General features: G+C 42.8%; 1 protein-coding gene across 4 annotated transcripts in view; it reads right to left on the bottom strand.

Annotated features, from left to right (window-relative positions):
• The window catches only part of SEMA5B (semaphorin 5B), a 422878-nt gene that overhangs the window by 101650 nt on the left and 297521 nt on the right, over positions 1-23707 (bottom strand). For all 4 annotated transcript variants that reach the window (XM_083153606.1, XM_083153603.1, XM_083153604.1 and 1 more), the window contains 4 exons: positions 21097-21382; positions 6037-6172; positions 4856-5063; positions 46-253 (listed from right to left, as the gene is read on the bottom strand). In XM_083153606.1, coding sequence (XP_083009732.1) covers positions 46-253; positions 4856-5063; positions 6037-6172; positions 21097-21382 — 838 coding nt within the window. The remainder of the gene's footprint in view (positions 1-45; positions 254-4855; positions 5064-6036; positions 6173-21096; positions 21383-23707) is intronic.

Here is a 23707-nt window from a genome sequence, read left to right as displayed (position 1 = left end):
TGTCTCTGCTTCCTGTGCACCATCGGACATGTTGTCCTGACTCACCCTTCTGTCCGGTACATGGAGCACCTCTCCAGGGGCACTTTCAGGACTCCGTGTTTTAATCCCACAAAGAGCGATCGGTTGCTGTGCAGTATCTGTAAGCTCAGGATAGCTTCTTGCTGGCTGCTGGGCAATATATGCATCTCTTCCAGGTAACAGCTCCGCAGACTCCGGTTGGCAGTGGACAGAGCCTTAAGGATGGTGCCATGTTCTGTGAAGAGGGATAGAGATAATGGTTATAGTATAAAAGGTCGATAGTGAAAGGGTCAACACTAAATGGTCAACATGCACAATTTTGGCATAGACAAAAGGTCGACACAAGCAAAAGTTTGGCTTGGAAATTATTTTTACATTTTTTTTTTTAGTATTCATTTGTAGATTTGCTAAAATGGACCCCAATTAAGAGTAACGCACCCCCTTGCATGGCTCACTTTCCTTGCTGTGCCTCCAGCACAGTGCCTTGCTCCATTACCATTGTGCTTGGCACACTTTACCACTCCCAATCGGAGTCCACATAGACGGTACTAAAATACGAAAAACTTAAAAAAATAAGCCCTTTTGACCATGTCGATCATATGATGTTGACATATTGACTGTCGACCTAGACACTGACACTGACTATCAACCAGAGACCACAGACTATATGCAGCAAATGAAACTGTATTGAGTCTATATATATGAAATTCTGTGTAATGGGCAATGTTGCAGCTTTGACATGACTGCAGTATGTTTAATGTAAGTGGAGGGAAGATACTGTGTGCACATTGTTCTGATAGCTCCTATTGTTATTCAAAACCAGCAGCTTTTCTTTTGGTATGATTTTTATTACTAATTAATATGTAACTGAGATCTCTGCATTGCTATTATCATGTAGGATGGATGCAAGTCTCTTTTGCTGATCCAATGCGGTGTGCTGGGTGAATTACTTAGTGTAGACTTACTCTTCCATTACACTACACACTACATGTACATGTGATGACCAATAAACTGATTAGAGCAACTACAATTCCCTGTAACATAGTTGTGAGAGATATACTGTAGATGGGATACTAGGGCATAACTACCATAGGTGCCGGGAGTGCAGCTGCTATGGGGCCCAGATCTAAGAGGGGCCCATCTTCCCTGTCAAAGTAACATGTGCCATTGCGTGGTACATAGGGGCATAACTTTGCTATGTTACCTACAAATATCTAGTTATGCCACTGGGGGATATTCAATGCCGCAGCGAGCGGCCGGCGAGGGGGTTAAACAGCGAGGATTGCTGAAAACCAGCGATCCTCACTGTTTAACCCCCGCGCCGGCCGCTCGCTCTATTCAACGTTCTGGGGAAATCCTCGCTGTCACAGGACGGCGAGAATTCCCCAAAACAGCGAGACCCGCAGCTGCTGCAGAAAACTCGCAGTTTTTAGCCGCGGGTCTCGCTGCTTCTGGAGCCGCATCCGCCAATTCCCCCTCGCTCAAAAAACGGAGCGAGGGGGAATTGGCGGATGCGGAGGCTGTGTTGAATGCTGTCAGGGTGAGTGGTGACAGCAAGCAGGAAGCCCTGCTCGCTGTCACCACTCGCAAACAGCATTGAATACCTGCCACTGATGTGAGCAGTAGTAGGAGAGAATTCTGATACTTGTAGTGCCATAATAGAAACATGTTCAGTGACTCCAGGTTAGCAGACTCTCAACTTAAGGGCCCCATACATCAGCAATTAATTGTGACAATTTTCAGATATGGAGATGATTGCCACAATTAATTTTAGATGTGTGGGCTCCCCCTTTTGGCAATCCCAATCAAAATCGCCAATCGATTGCTTAATCAGGTTTTTAAACATGTTTAATAATCTGGTATTATCTGCAGATCTTTTTTATATGTGTGGGCATTTCCAATTCGTTTTCTTCATCTATTTACATTGTGAACAGCTGAAATGACAATCGATTGGGCAATTCCCAGATATGAAGATGCAATCTTTAGATGGAAAAATCTGCCGATCACTGAAATAAATCTGTAATGTGTGGGCAAAGTCAGATAGATTGTAAAATCCATTTATCTGGCCAAAAAATCCCTGGATCTGGAAATCCATAAATTGTGATTGCTGATGTATGTGGCCCATTACATACCATATGTATGTAACCAAAATCTATGCATTATTATTATTAATATGATCATCATGTGCTATGTACAGTACGACTCTTTTACTGGTCCATTGCAGTGTGCTGGGGGGAATTTGATTTACTTACTTATTTTTGTAGATAAAACTCTTCATTATGTAATTGTGGTGGACTAATAAATTGTGCAGCTATCAATTTGTGTCTCATTGTTCTGGGCGGCATGGATGGTATCAGTAGTTGCACATACTGTAGTGCCTGATTAAGGTCTATATGGGCCTGGAGTTTAAAATGTATGAAAGACAAATTGTGTAAAATGTACTAATGAAAAAACGTATAAAATAGGAGTATTCGTATCCAAAAATATACATATATTATACATATTTGTATTTCCGGGATTTACTATCCCGAAAATACGTCAATTCGTATTCGTATTTATGGCACATCCGTATTTGTATTTACAAATACGAATGTATACACCATCGACAGAATACGAATAGCCATTCAAAAGAATGGTGATTCCTAATTCACTAAGCGGCCGTATTGTAAATACAGCCACTAATTGCTGGCCAAATACACCAGGAAAATATACTTCATCCCTGTCTAGGCGCCGCTAGCCGGCCAATCCGGGCAATCCGACTGATCCGTGCAGGCTGCCAATACAAATTTGTATTTAAAATACAAATTCGTATTGGAAAAAATATGTATCCATACGCCATCGGAAAATACGAATCAGTCAAATACGATTGCTTTGTAAATTCCCCTCCGGAACAGGAATATACGGCTATACTAGTCATATGCATTTATATTCAGAATACGATAATTTGTATTCATATTCTTAGTAAATTTCCCCCATTGTGTGAGTGCATTAGCTCTCTAATTAGAAATACAGTACATAAATGTATGACTCAAAATGGGTCAATTATCATGTAGTGTAGGATCACCAGAACAGAGATGCCTTGCCATGGCTAGTAACTTCCCATTTATGTAAGTGTATACAATGTACAATTAACATGGAGAATGTATGTCTGTTTTGCTGGTTGATTGTGTTGTACTGTTGAAATTTGTCTTTTCCTAGATTAGGATAACCACTCTCTGTGATGAGACAATATATTGATCAACTAACATTATGTGTATCAAAACTAACATTATGGCCCTTATTCAGATCTGATTGCAGTACAAATTTGTTTAGAAAATGGGCAAAACTATGTGCACTACAGGTGAGGGCAGATGTAACGTGCAGAGAGAGATACATTTGGGTGGGGTGTGTTGAAACTGAAATCTAAATGGCAGTGTAAAAATAATGAAGCCAGTATTTACCCTGCACAGAAACAAAATAACTCACACAAATCTAATGCTGTGTACACACGGTCCGATTTCCTTTCCGATGTTGACGATATCGTCAACATCGGATCGGCATCGGATCAACATCGGATCAACATCGGATGCAGATCGCAAGGGTTTTAACCCTTGCGATCCCGATCCGATCCCGATGCGCGTTCATGTTTTGGAAGCCAGAAAGTCTTGGCTGCCTTGTCTATATAGTGCAGATCTGCACTATATAGTCAAGATAGGATGCAAATCGGATGTGCCTTAAGATCCTATCCACGATCCTATCTGATCAGATCGTGGATAGGATCTTAAGGCACATCTAACGTGTGTACACACCATAACTCTCTCTCTGCACATGTTACATCTGCCCCACCTGCAGTGCACATGGTTTTAACCATTTTCCAAACACATTTGTACTGCGATCAGATCTGAATAAAGGCCTATGTGTATCAATTTATTGATACACATAATGTTAGTTGATAATTTGACGTGCACTGTGCACACACAAATTGTGACTCTGACTACACGACAACCAGAATTCTATGTTGCTACCCAGACGACTACCCCCTCAACTTCTGCAGAGAAAAGATATCTACAGGTCAAACTCCCTCTTAATTACTTACAAATGTATATGTTGGCCCCAACTTATGTGTAATTTGGTAAAAATAAATCGAATAAATAAATACAAGGATCACATATACAATTGATCACTGAAGTTTTGTAACGTGGTTGCAATTAAGACCACAGTGCAAAAAAAGATGCTAAATGCTCAATGTGGCTCACATGCACTAGGTATCTCGTGCTACATGGCATACAAAGACTAGGTTTATGAGGACACATTTCTGTGTGTGTGTGTGTGTGTGTGTGTGCGTGCGCCCAGTCTTTGTCTGAAATGGGTTAATCTTATAGTCCATATTTTAAAGTGGGACATTAGTTGACTGAAGTAAAAAAAAAAACAATGAGTATCATATAAAAGTTTTCTAGAGTTGCCTAAGCCACACCCATTTTTTATTCTGGATAAGAAACTGAAGTGGTAAAATTATTAGCAAAATAATGCTACAGTGAACAAACATGATCTCTAGACAAGGAAAGTTCCACTTTTATAGAATATTGTCCAGTTGAACTGTAATGTACAAGTATTCTTGTTATAAAACCTACTAACAATTAATAGCTGTCCTATCACTCGTGTAACTAGTCTTGGCCATCAGAAATTATGTTATCATCACAAACCTCTAATCTATTATGAGGCTAATACATTACTTCCAGTTATAAATTGTATTTCATTCAGGAAAATCACTAGTATGAATGCAGTAGTTATCATCTGAACACAAGAAGGGGAAAGAGGTTCCTGCCAGGAGCAGCAGCCATTGAATCTATTTAATTACCTGTTCCTATATACATGACATGGTATAAAGTATCCTTGCCCTGGACGATGTCCACCACCAGTTTGGAGAAGCGCACACTGTCCTGTGTCACCAGCGGATCCACAGACACTGGCTGGACCACATCATTCATTAGAAAAAGCCGCTGAGCATCCTGCAGGCTCCTCTCGGTAAGGTTCTCATTGGGGCTGTCATCATTCAAGATTCCACACTGAGTCAGGAAAGGTGCACAGTCAGACACGGCAGCAGCCAATTAATGAGAGCAGCACGGAATGAATGGGTAATGAGGAGGACAGGGGAGGTAATGTTGGTAGCGAGTCACAATAGAAAAAAGACACATGTAGAGCTAAAGTGTGCTGCACAATTTACAAAGGGCATTAAACAAAGAAAACAAAAGACAGAGAAACTAAGGAACAAGACAAAATTGGCAATATTTGCGCAGCTTTTAACCTCCCTTATTTGGATCCATTGTACAGTACAGAGCCACAACACTTTATAAATGGCTCATACAACATTTTGCAAATAATGTATATAGGCAAATTTGTCTGCAGCTTCAAAATAGGCAAATTCACCATTGGTGTCAATGGAATTAATGTCTTGTGTAACTATTTAACACATACCACAAAGTGTGGCTATTTATAAGTGGATATATTGCCCACAGAAACCACTTAGGTTCTAGCTATTATCTTCTAGAAGGTGCTAGATAAGTATAATCTGATTGGTTGCTATGGGCACAATGTCCACTTCTAAAAACTGCCACTAATATACCCCTCAGTCACACAGAATATACAAGTGTCATATACCAAATTAAAATACACTATTGGGTCGATCCTATTAGGTCTGAAGGGTGCAAGGTGCCATTCGGGTGCCATTTTCAGATGTTTAAAATCTGGAAATGGCACCCGATTCAGCCCGATCTCACACCCTTCGCTGGGCCAAATACCCTTAAAATTGCTCACACTCCTATGGAGGTGCGAGCGATTTTAAGCAAATTCAGCCCACGGTGAAGTGCACCAGGTGCCGCGATGATTCACACTTGCGAATCATCCGCATCCAGTAGGATCGACCCCTTAGCTTTGAGTTGCACAGGACCTGGTGGTTCACTCGTACCAGGCATCTCGCGCTGCATGGTATATTGAGGCGGGATGTATTAGGACATATCTGTAGATGCCCGCAGCTCTCACCTGGAAGTTGGGTATGGGGTTGGCAGTTGGTAGCCAAGCTGATCGTGGGTTTTCCTGGTATCTGAACGGACCATTGAATGCCTGAGTAATAGCGCTGAGATTAAAGGCACAGACTGCTGAGGCAGCAATGCTATTTCTGAAATAAAATAATAAATAAAATCATCATTACATCATATAATTCCGCAACTAATAGAAGTCATTGTAAATTAATGATACACTGCAACAATTATGTTTATAGGCTTAACATCTACAAACAAATGAGTTAGATTCACATAATGTTGCCAGGGCCAAATGTACTAGTGTGTGAGAATCAGAAAGTTAGAGATTTGAGGAGAGTTTTCCCATTTTTTTAAAGTACCAATGAATTACACAGCAAAATCAACCTGGTTTTTAAGTGTAAATGATTGCCGCTTTAAAAAAAAAAAAAATGGAAAAACTCTTCAAAATCTCTCACTTTCTGATTTTAACACCCTATTACAATTGGCCCAAAGGGTCTAATTCAGACCTGATCGCAGGGCACATTTTATTTACAAATAGACAAAACCATGTGCACTGCAGCTGGGGCAAATGTAAAATTTGCAGAGAGATTTAAGGTGGTCAAAGACATCTGTGATTTTTCGGAGCAGTGTATGGCAATCCGATCTCCATTGAGGCACCTAGGACCTTCATGAGCAACTGGATCCCATGCGATATATTGCATGTGGTCCTATTGCATGTGATGTATCACACGATACCCCGTTCCCCACCATTTAGAGGGGGTCCGAGTCAGAGGCTGGACATGCAGGCAGGTCCGACCTCCGACTTTGATGCACACTGGACCGCACATCGGATGCAATTTTGGACTATTTCTCCTGATCCATCGTAATTGGGTAAAATCGTCCAAAGTCGCATAAGTGTGGGGGAGTGATTTTATTTCTATGCAGATTAAACACTCGCTGCTTTATTTTTACACTGCAATTTAGATTTGGTTTAATTATTTTGTTTCTGTGCAGGGTAAATACTTGCTTCATTATTCGTAAGGTCCATACACACTGGGCGATTATGCCCAGCGTGAATGGACAGTGATGACCACTGTCATCGCTGAGGGGGAAAGCAATGCATACACACTGCGCCACTTTCCCCCCTGCCCGGTGCTGTCAGCAGGGGGGGCGGACGGCTTTGCATAGCTCAGCGCTATGCAAAGCCGCCCACAAAGCCGCTTATCTGCTGGTATTACCAGCAGATGAGCGGCTTTCCCGGTGATGATGTGGGAGCGCGCATCACTGCTCACCACTCATAGCCGGGCCATACACACTGGGCAGGTTTGAGCTGACAGCCCAGTGTGTATGGGCCTGGACACTGAAATTTAGATTTAAGTTTGAATACACCCCACCCAAATCTAACTCTCTCTGCACATGTTACATTTGCCCCACCTGCATTGCACATGCTTTTGCCCATTTCCAAACAAAATATGCCCTGTGATCTGGTCTGAATTATGCCCATTATCAAGAGCAAAAATAATATAGATTAACGGTCCATATAGATCAGCGGTTCAAAGTGGGTCCCGACCGTCTCAGCATGGGGTCGCGACTCCATGTTGCTGACCATCAGGCTCATGACTTTTCTAATGTTAGTCAGTGATTCAAGGGAGTCTGATAAATCTGTTGAATTGTCTGTTATTTTAGACTCCTCCCATCATTTTGTGCCTTCCACAATGCCGCCATGTATGTGCTGTCTGCTGACCTAACATGTGACGGGATGACCTTCTGCAGTAACTTGCTGGGGTCCTGTAATTATTTTTATTGTCTGATGGGGTCCCAGAGCAAAATAGTTTGAGGACCCCGATATAGATTATTATTTAATCTGATCACAGACCTCACATGTTAATTATTGTATGGCAATAAATTAGAAGTAAAATGTGAAAATATTATCAAATAACTGCATAGTAATTCAACATAAATATCTCTTTCATAATATTCCACTTTATTTGACTACTGAATCATTCATATAGGATATACTGTATAGCGATAAAGGATAAACTATTGTAGTTCCAGTACCACACATGCTACTTACTCGCACCTCCAATTAAGTACCCACAAATAAACAATTTCAGTAAATACTGTTATCCATATTACAAGGGTTGAGAAACTGGATAAAAACAGAAGAATGTTCAGGTTAAGGGCCTAATTCAGCATGGTCACCATCCAGACAAAATAACAACCCTTGCAAAATCGCAAAAGCATCGCAAACAGTGATGCATTTGCAGTTCCATTTGCAAAACCAAACGATTGAACATTTTTTTTCCATCTGAGTAAGTCTAGGACTTCCACTAATCTGCTAAATAACCAGGATGGAAGTGGTCATCTGTGGGGCTTGGTGGTTAGTTCCATACTTAGTTCAAAAGGCCTAGGACAGGCATGTCCAATCTATGGCCCTCCAGCTGTTGTGAAACTACAAGTCCCATCATGCCTTGCTACAGTCTTGCTATTAGGGAATGCTAAAACTATAGCAATGCATGCTGGGTTGTGTAGTTTCACAACAGCTGGAGGGCCACTGTTTGGGCATGCCTAGCCTAGAATCTCTATTTTCCTTGTACGTTGCTGCTTTGAAAAGGGGGGAGGATAGACTTTCAGATATCCTCGTTTATGGCTTTGTAACAGTTAGAACATGGGACTTCCTGTGCATCAGTGTCGGGCAATGATTCGCATGACAGTGACAATAATTGTATGACAGTGGGATATACTGACATCACTACATAATGCTCTATTATTTGTTTTTGAAAAAGGTGTCACTGTTTGACAATAAGGGCCTTATTCTGGTCGATGCGTAATTTTCTGAATTCTTTCGGATGGCGTTTTTAGCCGTCTGCGCATGCGTGGGCAACGCTATGCGCATGTGCCATGCACGGCCTCCGTACTCATTCTCACTAATACCGTGCATTTGGACTGAACACCGACTGCAAACGAACCAAAAGGCAGAAAATATGCGGTCTCCATAAGCAAGTATTGCTTTGCGGACACCACTCGGTCATGCGCTAGGCATTCGGAACGCCCAATTAGTACGCCCGCACCTGAACCAATGTCAGCTGAACACAATACAATCCACTCCTCTACTCATTACTCATTAATTACACTCTTGTCATTGCTTCAATTGGAACCATTGCAGCTTAAATGGACCATTACAAAACACACAATTCTATGCCAAAAGCACGGCAGCTTTTTTTACACACATTTACACTGCACGCAATGGACAGTACTTGCTATCACTAATATAAATATCCATGTCACTTTTACATTCACCAATAACAGCACACATTTGGGGATCAAATGAAAAATTTATTACAGTTGGGAAAACATAACATTTTAAGAGCATGTTATTTGGCACATGCCAGTTCAGATAATAGTCGTGAGTTTTGCGTTAATACACCGCATCGGTGCGTACGGGCAGGTTCCCGTCCATTCTGATGCTGTAAGACTGTGCAGACGCTGTAAGACTGTGCAGAATATGTGTGTGTCCACCGCACACGCAAGGTTTGGATGTCGTCCGTAAACACACCCTCTTCTTAAAGTGTGAGTCCGTCCGAATGCGGAGGACCGGTGGGCGTTTCTTCGTACGATGTCCGCACAGCGTGGCGTGCGGTCCGCTCCGAAATAATTCGGAAATTTACGCACCAACCAGAATAACCTTCTAAATGACATATACTATTGTTATTATATGACTGTAAATAAATATATAGACGTCACAATTATTCTACTGTTATACTATTTATACTAATAAAAAATGGAACGTGAGTAAAAGCACTGTGTATTTTATTGAAAAAATGTATAAAGATATATACATATAAATATACATATACAATTTAATTTATAATCAATGCAATTTTTCTGTTTGTAAAAATAGTATGCAGCACTGGAAGTCGTCATCGGTGACATCAGAGATCTACCCAACATCCCGCCTGGGCACGCCTGCGCTTTCACAAGCACACCCAGAAAACAACACGTTTCCGCCCTAAATGCTGTCTTCCTGTCAATCAAACTGTGGCTACTATAGGTACGGATATTTATTTAATACTTGCCACTATGCATTGCAAACATTGCACACGCACAGTTTTTCCTTAATCAGATTGTGAATTCTCTTATTAGTGATCCATGCCCAAATTAGTCCCTGAATACCATTTGACTTCTAGTGTTTCTGTGTGTGCCAAATGGCAGTGAACACAGAAAGTGAGAGTGTTCACTGGGTTTGTCTGCCCAAACTAAACAAATGGGCAGAACTGAAATCTGCTTTTGGAAGAGCCTGTATAGTGTAGTAGAGGCCAGGGCAGAGGTGAGACAACAGGTTTCCAATGAGAGTTTTAGTACAGAAATGATCAGACTTGCAGGTATATCAATTCTGAGAGAAGCATGGAGGGTATTTTACCATTGCAAAGGTTATAGTCACAATTTTCTCTCAAAAGAAATATTAAATAGCCTTCTTGATTTAACAGCATATTATAACATACCAACAAATTTACATATGAGTATGACCAGATATAAATATAGATGTTGGTACAGTTGGCAGTTGGTAAATATAGGAACACCACGGCACCATGGCCGAGGTGAGTATTGCCAGAACTTGGGTTGCTAAAAATTTCCCAAGTACACAATCTTGGCTTAGGCTGGTCAATGAAACTATCTCTCACGAGAAATTTGCTTACCTGGCCAGGAAATCCAGTCATAAATTCTATGCTATTTGGTTCAGGTGGCTAGGCTCACAGTATACTACTCTCGACTCATAACTCCCTTTACCTCATCTCGGGCCCATTGCTGACCACCGTTCTTATGTCTCTATATACTTATATATTTGTTGTGTCCCCGTTTTCTGTATTTTGCCATATCATTGGCTCATACTATGTACTCTTTTCTCTGTCACGATACTATTCAATATGTATTCACCGTGTATAACCATGCTTTATGAATAGCTTATTTAAATTTATGATCTGATAATGTATACACATGAGCATCTGTTTGTTTAATATGTATTTTTTTTTTTATTTGTGTTTTTTTGCACAATTTATAAAATTGACAATAAAAATTATTGCATTTAAAAATATATATATATACAGTAGTATACAAAGTACTTGCATGTTCCATGTCATCAACTCCAAGTGTAGAGATAGTAGATCCCAAATGGGATTGCTTAGTCAAGAAAAGTAGCAAAGTAGCATGCATGGGCTTAAATGAAATAAGGACTGGTCACATGCAGGGCCGGTGAAAGGCACCCCAGGCAAAACGTCAACCTACTGCCCTTCCCAGTACCCCACCCTGCCACCAATACCCACTTTTCAGCTCCTCAAATTAAAGTATGGAGGTGGCATCTAAGAAGATCCACAGTTGCCACCTGCATTAAGTGCAACAAGGATGTGCATCCATGCCTGGTGCTTGGGGGTACTAAGGGGACACATGTGTCGGGCCCTGAGCTTCCAAGAGACCTCAGCACAATCCTCCCACTGCTGAGCTGCCTTGCTTGACTCTTCAGGGAGCATCAATATGTGGCAACAGGAATAGAAGGTCGGCTTACCCAATGGACACTTTTTACTGTTTTGTATGCATCCAATTGTGGTGTATTAATCCCTTCAGAGGTGTTTTTTCTTTTAGGAAGTGCTCCCCACTGGGAGAGTGTTTTAGCAGGAGGGCTCCCTAAAAATACCCATCATGCATCATGCTGTCTCCCGGGGCCGGGCAGCGCCGTTGAGCACGGCCCTGCCTCCCGCCTCTGGCAACCCGCCATGTCAGAACCCAGTGCCGCAGGCTGTATCACAACAGCCGGGGGGGGGGGGGAGGGCGGGGAGAGAAGGAGGGGGGGCCGAGCAGAGGGATCCGGGCTGAAGCTACCTCATTTCAGTGATCAGCTCAGCGGCACTGCCTGGCGCTAAGCAGTGGCAATACTGAGAATGTTCCGGGCTTGCCAGTCTGGGCACTGAAGCATAGCCCATAACATTTTCGGGATTACCACTTAAGGGGTTAATGGTTGGCCTCATCCCTGTCATACATACACATCAGTGCTATTTATCAAGGTTGGAGCCTTGTCTGAACCAGCCACCATAAAGTATGTTCAGCTCATCCATGACACTAGATCAGTCGCTAATACATCTATCTTCCCCGTCCTGGCCAATTACTGATGAGGCAAGCAACATGTCCTCCTCTACAGGCAACACCATTGGTATTAATAGGCTAAAATATTATCATTGTGTTGCCGATTAGGCTAGAACCAGGCTGCAATGCGACCACCTTTGTAGGTCTCCACACAGTTTAGCAGACACAGGCCATTTAGAGAGCGTTTTTAACCAGGTGAGAAAGCTAAATATAATTTTTATGTGCCCTGGGATCACTGTGTGGCAGATTATGTTCTTTGGGGGCATTGTGTGACATATAAGATCTTGCTTCCTACTTCAAGGACAAGATTGATAAGCTCCTCAGCCAGTGACCTGCTCGATTCTCTCCCTTAACCCTCTGGCACTCTCTTTTCATTTGATCCTGTGCTCATCCCAACCTTAACTAACATCTGCAATCTCTCTCTCTCTCTATTGGTATCTTTCCTTCAATCTTCAAGCATGCAGTGCTAACACTCTCTCAAACTACCATCCCATCTCTCAACTCCCATGCCTCTCCAAGCTACTTAAGAGACTTGCCTCACACACTCACTTTGTTAATTGATACAACTTACTGGACCCACTTCAGTCAGGCTTTTGTTCCCAACACTGACTAAAGCTGGGTACACATACATACAATCGTCGGGCCGTTCTTCCGTTCTGGGTCGGACGGCCGTTCAATTGTATAGGTGTGTACGCTGTCCTGTACGAGCGATAAACGCCCAAAAACAGTCTTGTCCGTCCACACTCGGTCGGTCGAAGGATCATTGCTGTTTAATTTTCATCCGACCGGCCGGGTCCATATCGGAACAAAAGTGCAGTGTGTACGTACGTTCGATCGATATGGTGGACATTCTTGCGACCAGATCCATAGCTTCATGATCTCTCCTACAGTACAGCATGTAGTCACTCTCTCGATTGTCATTGTATGATGGTTAACACCCCTGCTGCACAGGTACTTGTAGTGCCACGTAAAAAGTTAAGTCCGGCAAACCGCTCTGAAGAACGGTGTATCTGGCCGTCTAGATGTAGTCAGCCGGCAGGGTGACTAGAGACAGACATACGGCAAATAGCTGGGGTGCGCGTCTAGATGTAGTCAGCCGGCAGGGTGACTAGAGACAGAAATATACGGCAAATAGCCAGGGTGCACGTCTAGATGTAGTCAGCCGGCAGGGTGACTAGAGACAGACATACGGCAAATAGCTGGGGTGCGCGTCTAGATGTAGTTGATGCCGCAGTTTAAGCACTGTGTGGAATATAAGGTGCTTTGGTGGCACAGTGGGGCATTATAATGCACATTGGTGGCAATGTGGGGCATTATAATGTGCATTGGTGGCACAGTGGGGCATTATAATGTGCATTGGTGGTACTGTGGGGCATTATAATGTGTAAGTGGTTGCACAGTGTGGCATTATAATGTACAGTGGGGGCACTGTGTGGAATATAATGTGCAGTTGGAGCACTGTGTGGAATATAATGTACATTGGTGGCACTATGAGGCATTATAATGTGTAGTGGTTGCAAGTTGTGGCCTACAATGTACATTTTTAATGGGCCTAACCTTTGAATCTCAGCTGGTGAGAGGAGTGTTAAAAAAGCATCTGTAATGTTGGTCTTACATTCATATAAATTTACCTTCTACAAAAATGCGTGTCCACATGGATTAAGGAGATTACTCAAACCTATTCGCTGGGCTGCTAATTATCAATCGGCTGCTTAAGCTGATACGCATTGAGACTTGTTCTTATACTGTATTAATGGTGTGCACTTTGGTCCGACCTTTTTGAATTTCTAAGCGAATTCTCTACAGTGAGTAATACATCTTCATAAACATGAAAGCGGAACTTGGAATAACAACCTGTGTTCCCTTAAGTAAACTATTGCTAAACTAAACAGGATATTTAGACAAGAATGGAAAACAATTGTTTAGTGTATAAATAGATTGGAGGTTGGTCTTTTGAAGCTATATTAAGACTTTTACACAGTGTAACTACCCTCTTCCCCATGCAAAATCCTAGAGGCACCCACTCCTGAAGGCATCCAATCAGAGCAGAAAGGAGGCTCGTTCTAGAGGACAAGCAATGTTCCAGTGCAGGAATCAAGCAAATTGCAATTCACAGCTACAACTCTAAAAAGCCAGGGGCCAGCAGCACAGTGTACTATGACTAGAATGTTCCTCTTATAACATAAACCAATACAATTACAATGAAGTAATAAGATATAACAATCACACTCAGGCAGAATGGATGTAAATGGAGGCGAGCAGCCTCCATGGAGAGTGCTTACAATATAGAGTGAAGGCCTTCAAGTATAGAATGGGTTAAGTGAAGTGTCCCAAAAGATATAATTACACGCAATACTAAACATAACTCACTCTCACAGAGGGTCCTGTCAAATTATTCTCACCAAGCTAAACGTTAATTTCTTGCTTTTCAGATCATTAACACGACAGGCTGTCGTCACCAAGCCACACAACTGCTTTGTGTTAAGATACAGGAGGCACAATTAAATCCACAACGAGGATCCCTCGGGTACCGATCAGTTTATTGGCTGATGGAGCAGTGACATGAAAACCGATTGCCGTAAACTACCAGATATTAAACACAACAAACTTTATACAAACCTCATGGCGTGTGAGTGACATCTCCACAGGGGCTTTCAATCTAAGTCAAAGTAAAGTTTAAACCTATAATAGATTTTTCTAGTGTAGTTTAAGTGGCTTTTCCCCTTGCATACTATGTAACACTGCAGGATAACCATCTGGAATGGAAAATGCCCCTGAAATCAGGGCATAGGGCAGGGTGACTTTTAGAGAAGAGTTACTGTTAATTGGGTGGTAGAAGTGGGTGCATTATATTGGAGGACTCAGAACCCAGTAATACAAATAACATAAAATACTGTATTTAAATAATACATAATTTCTGTAACACATACAATTTATAACACACCAATATACATGCATGGTAAGGTTTCAATAGGAATATAGCATGACATAACTCAACTGTGTATGATCACTACATCATGGCACTAGGAAGGGTGTGAGGTCAATATCAAATGTCCAAAAGACCAGAATAATTGATACCCAGACTGTTTGCAAGTAACCCATTGGTGTTAAACGTATGCAAAGACATGGGAGTGCCCCTCCCCCCAAAACACACACAAGAAATTCTACTTCCACACCACAAGCATTTTGTCAGTCGGTCGGAACCTCTACTTGATTCTTTGGAATGTACGCTCTCACGAGCAGGGCCCTCGTCCCTCATGCACTTTTTCTTCTCTTACATAAACCATCTTTGATGGCACCAAATATTGGTTTTCTGCCACGTTGATACTTATTCCAGTGTTGTCTGCTTATTCTGCTATAATCTTGGAAGAAATGGACCAGGGGTGATGAAGAGTTGTATACACATGTAACGATCACATCCGTGGAGTTTTCATATGGATGCTACAGTATATGGAAAAGAATAAAAAATATCAATGTGTAGACCAATTTTCTCACAAACAGTCAGGAATGGGTACCCCGATGCATACCCTCACTCATGCTGGTAGATGGAAACTTGTGTGTGTAAAGGTTTCTTTACAAGTATTCAGGGTTCACCACAGGTGCAGTCATGAATTTAAAAGTGAATGCGTACCATACTCACTAGTAAACTAACCAGTATAAATATATCAAGGTATCTTTTGGGAGGTCCAAAACAATGGATATGAATGGGATGTTCACGTCCATAAAGTTTTCATTAGATGTGTATATAAGAAAGATGGAAAAGGACACAATATGTAGATCATCCAATAAAGTACTGATTTCAATTTTAAACATAAAGGGGTGGATCCCACGATGCGTACCCGCACTCACACAATCGAAAGTGAAACCGTGTATGTAGAGGTTTCTTTTCAAGCATCGCTGCTGTTCCTGAGTATTTGTGAGAAATGTCTTTCTAAAATCTAGACGTCTACACATTGATATTTTTTATTCTTTTCCATATAACATCCATATGAAAACTCCACGGATGTGATCATTACATGTGTGTATACAACTCTTCATTGCCCCTGATCCATTTCTTCCAAGATTCTACCAGCACGGGGATTGAGTGGTGATCTCCATTTTAGGACTCGGCAGAAGAATAGTGACTGCGTCTTGGGACTGATTTATTGTCTGTTCGTCTTCTGCTTATTCTGCTGTTCATATACCCTCTACTTTTCCTATATTGTATTCCACTGGAAGTCATGACGAAGAGGTCACAGGCCAATAGCACTCTCCACGATATCAGGAGAAGAACAGGGCAAAGGGGCATTCCCCGCCACCTTTTGCACCTCCCGGCGGCTCCCCAGCCACCCGCAAAGCAGGAGCACCATGGGAAACCAACGCACCTCGAACTACCTAAGCCCTCCCATCGAAGCCTGACTGGCTAATGAACCCTGAACTATTAACCCTCAACTCCCTAATTACTGTGTGAAGCTCATCCAATCTCTGACTGTCTCAAAGTTTGTATTAGCTTGTGCTCATTCAAACCCTCACCCATCATTCCCAGTAAAGTCAATTTTCAGCATACGAGCATGAGACAGAATGAGCGACTATACTGTGTGTTACTATTAGCAGGATTATATTACACCTCTATATACATCATCACTATTAGTACATTTACTCCTAATGTTTATGCATAAGAATAATCCTCCAGACACATCACAAAGTAACAAACCAGCTTATAACGAGCAGTCTGTGAAGCATTGTAAACCTTAATACGGCCATTAAACTCTGCAGAATCCTACCTTATATTCATCGCTATTTCTAAAACTATTTCCTGAACTATGGCAAATCCAGTGATCTGCTGTTCCAGAATATCTGATGTTTTGTATTATAAAATAGAATACTTAGTTATACATCAAGCTGACAGATTTTCTTAAACAACTATGGAATCCAAGAGGAATACATTGTGAGAAAACCATTGAAATAACTTTATAGAAGGAACTCAATTGCAGAATACACACTAGACCCCAAAGATACATGCCTAGGGTAGTGCCATCTGTTAGGGGCTGGATGGCAGGCTACCCTTCTACAGATCTTTCTTTAACTGCTGCCTGCACCATTGCCATAATCAGCAGTGCTCCAGCATGTGCAGGATCCAGGGAGCCAGCAGCCACTGTTGCTTAAGTTGTTGCCAATGCAATATTGTATTTGTTTGTTTGGTGAACTGTGGTGCATCAGGACATCATGTTGGGCCGGTTGCAATGGTGTGAATGAAAGGCAGAGGAGCCGTAGCGTGAAGAGGAGCAGCTGCCAGAGAAGAAAGTAAGTGATTGTGAATGGAGCCAGGGGGATGCATGGGCTAGAGCTGGAGAGACAGAAGGGGGCTAGAGAGATTATATATATATATATATATATATATATATACAAGGAGGCTTAAGAGAAACAATGTGCTGGAGAAACCGATAAGGGGCACGGTTTATGCATGTCATAGATCCTGTGTGGCTTCGCAGATGTGCTTCACTCACCGTCCCCATGCATTGGAGCAGCTGTTGGTCCATTTTATTATATATAGAAATGGCAGTGGGGTATGATGTGCTAGGAGCAGCACGAGCCTTAAATCCGGGTAATTATTCTGTATAATTATATCTGGTAAAACGAAGGGTCAGATTCAGAGTAACATGCAAATCGGGTGCAAGTTCTCTTGCGGTGTGTGCACAAAGCTAAATGTGGATATTGGATATTTACTTTAAGATCAGATGGATCTTTTCATGTGCACAACTACAGCTTACATAGTGTGCAATTCTGATGGCCTGATTAACGGTTCATCCGCACAGAGCTCCCTTTGTAATGCTGCTATATGCTCAGGGACTCGCCATTCATACTGCCCATGTGCATGTAACGAAGGTTATACAATAAGGCATGTAGGATCTAATGCTTGTGGCATGAGAATGAGGCTTTGGCTGTAGGCTGCCCAGCTGGCACTGTAGCACAATCTACATAAAGCAATACTTCCATCAGTAAGTTACATTGGCACAGCCATCTGACAGTCACCTTAAGAACTTTACCTCCCACAGTGCATCAGGACGGGTGATTGCTAACAGGCATGAAATATATTAGGCCTTCATTTTATTCCTCAGCAGTCACCTGCAAGGTGCCCCCCCCCCCCCCCCCCTTTCCCCCAGACCTTGCGCTTTAGGTTGCAGACTAATCAGCCTATTGGTTAATAAGGCACTGGCAATTCTGACTACACACCTTGATAAATGTAGCTAAGTGCAAATATGCAACTCCACACAGTTGTACCCATTCAGCTGCATGTGCAGTTGCAATTGAGATGAGTATGATGTGAAATGCATATGACCAAGAATCCCTCGTAGATGTAGTGTTAGACACACTTACCTACCTGACCCTCTCCATGAGGGAGAAAATGCTCTGTTCCTGGACTTCCCTGGTAATGAATGATTGCCAGCACCTGTGGGGAGCTAGGTAATTGATAAGAACGGTGTTTCACCACAGGTGATGGCAATCATACATGACCAGGGAAGTCCAGGAACAGAGCATTTTCTCCCTCATGGAGACGGTCAGGTAGGCAAGTATGGTGTTAAGTAAAATCTTTCTCTAATGGGCAACATGAGAGAAGAGTTTTGATTCGGCACTGAGTACTCCTTTGGTATATATATCGCAGAGATAATATACATGGGCAACACCATGGGGGGAATTTACTAAGATGTGAAAATTTACTTCACATGGGATGTTGCTATGGGCAACCAATCAGATCCTGTCTACTATCTTCTAGAGGGTGCTAAATAAATAAGAAGTAGATTCTGATTGGTTGCTCATAGCAACATCCCATGTGAAGTAAATTTTCCTCCAGGTGCACTGCAGGTGGGGCAATTGTAACATGTGCAGTTGAGGGGTAAATTTACTAAGATGAGAGTTCTATTGAAGATGGGATGTTGCTATGGGCAACCAATGAGATTATATCTATTATAATGTAAAAGGTGCTAAATAAATAAGAAGTAGAATCTGATTGGTTACTATGGGCAATATCCCATCTTTAATAAAACTCTCATCTTAGTAAAGGTAAGCCTTAGTTTTGGGTTAGGTTAAACTAAAATCTAAATTGCATTGTAAAAATAAAGCAGACACACACACACACACACACACACACACACACGCACACACACAATAACTCACCCAAATCTTATGCTCTCTGCACATGTTGCATTTGCCCACCTGCAGTGCAGCATGGTTTTGCACATTCGAGAACTATTTTTCTGTATTCTTACACTATAACCCCCTACGCTCTGAAAACAGCCCGTACATATGTCTATAACCCTCTAGGATGGGGAGCTCAGCTGTAAAACATTACTCTTATCTATAAAGTCTCTTTCTCTTTTCATCCCAGAAATGAAGATCCGTATCTCCTGGTTTGCACAGACCATACAGTATGAGGATTTTAAAGCTGTCATATTGTAACCTTCGCCATTATTAGAACCACATATCTGACAAACTACTGGTTCCTATCTGCATCGTTTATGGGGCAGATTCAATTAGCCTTGAGGCTACAGCATGTACATCTGGATATAAAAGAGCTTATTCAGCATGGAGTTTATATGCTAAGCTGCTTGCGGTTATGCCGTTATGGTATTAATGGTAGACAGTGTCTAGGTCGATAGTCAAAAGGTCGATCACTATTGGTCAATGGGCATAAGGTCGACACGTGAAAAAGGTTGACTTGCGTTAGGTCGACATGGTCAAAGGGTCAACACATGAAAAAAGGTCAACATGAAAAAGGGCAACATGGAAAACGATGAAATTCGTTTTTCCCTTTTTTGTGTGTCTATGTGGACATAGGCTGACAAGACACCATGTTAGTGTAAAGTGTCTGCTCGCTATGCTTCAGGAACAGTTACATTATAAAAACCCCACAACAAAACAATGTTCTCATTATCGTATTTTAGATTAAACTGATACTGCTGCTGCCTCTAATCAAGGGGAAATGTGAACCTCTTATGTATAAAGCTAATGGATAGGTAATCAATACATGACCACTTTTAAAGGCGCCGCTGCATCTTCCTTTGTACAAAAATAAGCAATCTGTTGCTGCTCTATCATCCATCATCACGGATTGAATTGGGCACTAATTTACTGTATGACACTAAAGGTCCATACACAATGGCCGTTTCTGCCCAGCGTGTATGGATAAAGATGATTGGGAATCGCTCGTTTTAATAATTTACCCAGAGTGGATGGCTTTCCACAGCAGGAAGCTATGTAAAGCCACCCATTCCACCGCTCATCTTTTGGTAACACCAGCAGATGAGCGGCAGGGCCAGTGATGATGACTGAGTGCGCATCAGCACTCACCACTTATAGCTGCCCCGTACACATTGGGCGGTTTTCGAGCTAACAGCAGCTCAGACGAATAAACCGAGCTGCTATCCAGCTGTAAGTCGCCCAGTATGTATGAGCCGTAACTGGATGGGAAAAGCATATTGCTAATAATACAAACTTGAATTCCTTTTGCAACATAGGAATGGTTTTTTAAAGATAATCCTTTCCACCCCTAATTTCAATATTCTTTTCCAGCAATATGACATTCTGTTTACACAAAACAATACACAAAGGTGTACCTACAGTACTGTGTACAAAAAATACCCACCTACGGCCCAGTTCCCACCATATCGCTCATCAAACATAAACATTCTCAGACACATTGAGGTGCATTGACCAAGGCTGGCTTTGTGCTTCAGAAATAAATTCCAGTATAACAGTATAAGCCTTAGAAATACCTAGTGAAGAAGTCACTGCTTTAAATTACACGCTTACTGCATAGTAAGATTGTTAAGTACAGTATCATATGTCAAAACAGAATATTTGATTCGCTGAACAAGAAGCCAGAAAGGCATGCTGGGACTTGTACTTCCACATCAGAAAGCGAGCAGAGATTGACCAAACTGGCTACATAATAAATATTTTAACTCACACATTGGTGGTAAAGACTCCGTAAATGAGATCCTGCTCCTGGAGGAGGAATGTACTTTGCAGCTCATTATAATAAAATGGGATCTCTCCAGACCGCGAGCAGTTTAATTTTGCCTTCATAAATGTCGTCCATGTGTCTTCCAGCAAAAACCGTCCCCCATAGTCATTTTTGCAGACTCTTGCAACACGTGAGTAGACAGTTTTCCCACAGTCATGTTCCACAGCGTTCTCCCGAAAGAAGAAATAAGTGAACAGTCCAATGTCATAGGCAGCAACAAAGTTTGGTTCTGTGTGAAAATACAAAGGTTACTGTGCATATATAGTTGGTATGACTGGTAGCATTATATATATATATATATATAAAACACACATTACACACATTGGGGCAGATGTATTAAGCCTTAACAAGAGTTAAATGCAAGTGTAATAAAGAATGATAAATGTCCAGCCAATCAGCTCCTTACTGTCATGATTGGCTGAAAGTTTATCTCTCCTTATCACCCTCGCATTTATCTCTTGTTAAGGCTTAATACATCTGCCCCATGGTGCTAGTGCATGTTTCAGTTATGCAATTGGGCACCTTACATTTAGAAGAATCAGTTGCAACATTAACATTAACCAAAGACACTGTCCGATGCAAGCATTCAATGTTTTTAGTCTGCACGTGCATTTAGGGTGAACTGTGCAAGCGTGTCAATGGTTACTGCCATGGGATGTAGAATGAATATCCTTGCATAGAGTAGCAATTTCAGTGTGCATTCCAGGGAAGTACCAAAAAGGTGACTAGCCACAAGCGGGTGTGTTGCAAGTGTTTGCAGTTGCTGCAGTTGCAAAGGCCCTGCAGCCATGTTCTGATGGTCATTCTTTGCAATGACAATGGTGCGTCTCTATACCCAAAGCAGCAGATAAGTGTAACATCAACCATTGGGCATCTAAGTAGGGAAGGGCATCATTAGGGGGGCTACACGAAAATGCCAATTCCTCCTGAGTGACAGGGAAGGATGCTCATCTATGATATAATAAGTAGGAGCCGGCTACGTGAGCCTACTTTGGGTGCACCATTTGTCACCGACCATCGCGATACACCTGTCAGTAGGGAACCCATCTTAATCGGTATCAGCATTAAGATGTAGTTGTAGCTACAAAGGCCTCTGAATCAGGGGTACTTGTGTAATTTGGCGGCGCCCCCGATCTCCATCGCGCGATGAGTACATCATGTCGCATCGCTTGCCATGAACCCGATGGCATGCGATGCACGCAATTTTTACCCCCTATTCGATAAAAGATTGTATAAGCACCCTAAAGGGTGCTTTTAAGCACCCTAATGGGTGCTTACAATGTTAAATGCACCCGCCACCCCTCCACTATAAACGTGAACCCGAAGCGTGGCGAGCGCAGCGAGCCGGCGAGGGGCGGCGGTACGCGTCCTCCGACCTTTTCATACCCCCACTATCCACGTCGGCGTGGAGTTGAGAATAGAAAGTGTGGCGAGCGCAGTGAGCCACCGAGCCCGAAGCGTGGCGAGCGGACGCGGATACCTTCACAGGTATACGCGTCCCCTCGCGGGCTTCACAGGTGTCCGCATCCCCTCGCGGGGCTCGCTGCGCTCGCCAAGCTTCGGGCTCGGTGGCTCGCTGCGCTCGTCACACTCTCTATTCTCAACTCCACGCCGACGTGGATAGTGGGGGTATGAAAAGGTCGGAGGACGCGTACCGCCGCCCCTCGCGGGCTCGCTGTGCCTGCCACACTTCGGGTTCACATTTATAGTGGGGGGGTGGCGTGGGGGTGCATTTAACATTGTAAGCACCCATTGGGGTGCTTATACAATGTTTAATCGCATCGCATTGTATGGCATTGTATGCCATATACAATGGCATACAATTTTAAAATTGTATGCCATTGTACAATATCGCGCGATATCGCATCGCATCGCATACCATCGTATGCCTTATGGTATGCGATGCGATGGGCGCCGCCAAAATACACAAGTACCGAATCAGGCCTTCAGCACCATAATGTGTGTGAGATACTGGTTTAACTAGGGCTCATGTACATATGTAGTGAGTGTGACACACTGGTATGACTGGGAGTCATACACACACACACATTATAGTAAACATGAAATAATGATATCACTGGGAGTCATATACATATACAGTGAGCAGGCGTGTAGCGAGGGTGGAGCCGGCAGAGCACAAGCTCCGGGCGCCGGAAGATAACAGGGCACCGGAGCCGTGCCGGCAATGCCAGCTTGCTCCTCTGCCGGGAGATGTGCTGCTATTTAAAATTCATTGGACTGCTATCCAATAGGCGCTTGTGGGCCAGCAGCCAATCAACTGGTGGCTGCTGGACCGCGAGCGCCTACTGGCTAGCAATCCAGCAAGAGATGTGAATTTTAAATAGCAGCATGCCTCCCGGACACAGCGTGGAGCCGGGAGCAGGCATGTCCGGCAACAGGGGGGGGGTGCGCAGATCGCACCACTGCTTTTCCTCTGGGGGTGGGTGTTTCCGACTGCATGCTGCATCTGTCAACTCAGGCGGCGGGTTGGGGGGGGGTGTGCCGATAGCACACTGCCCCAGACAGCTCAAGCGGGGGTGGGGGGGAGTTGCAC

This window comes from Crinia signifera, chromosome 7 (genome assembly GCF_055691185.1).
Source record: "Crinia signifera chromosome 7, ASM5569118v1, whole genome shotgun sequence".
In the NCBI taxonomy this organism is placed as follows: Eukaryota; Metazoa; Chordata; class Amphibia; order Anura; family Myobatrachidae; genus Crinia; species Crinia signifera.
The sequence above is the reverse complement of the archived record's forward strand: the minus strand, read 5'-3'. Positions and strand labels throughout refer to the sequence as shown.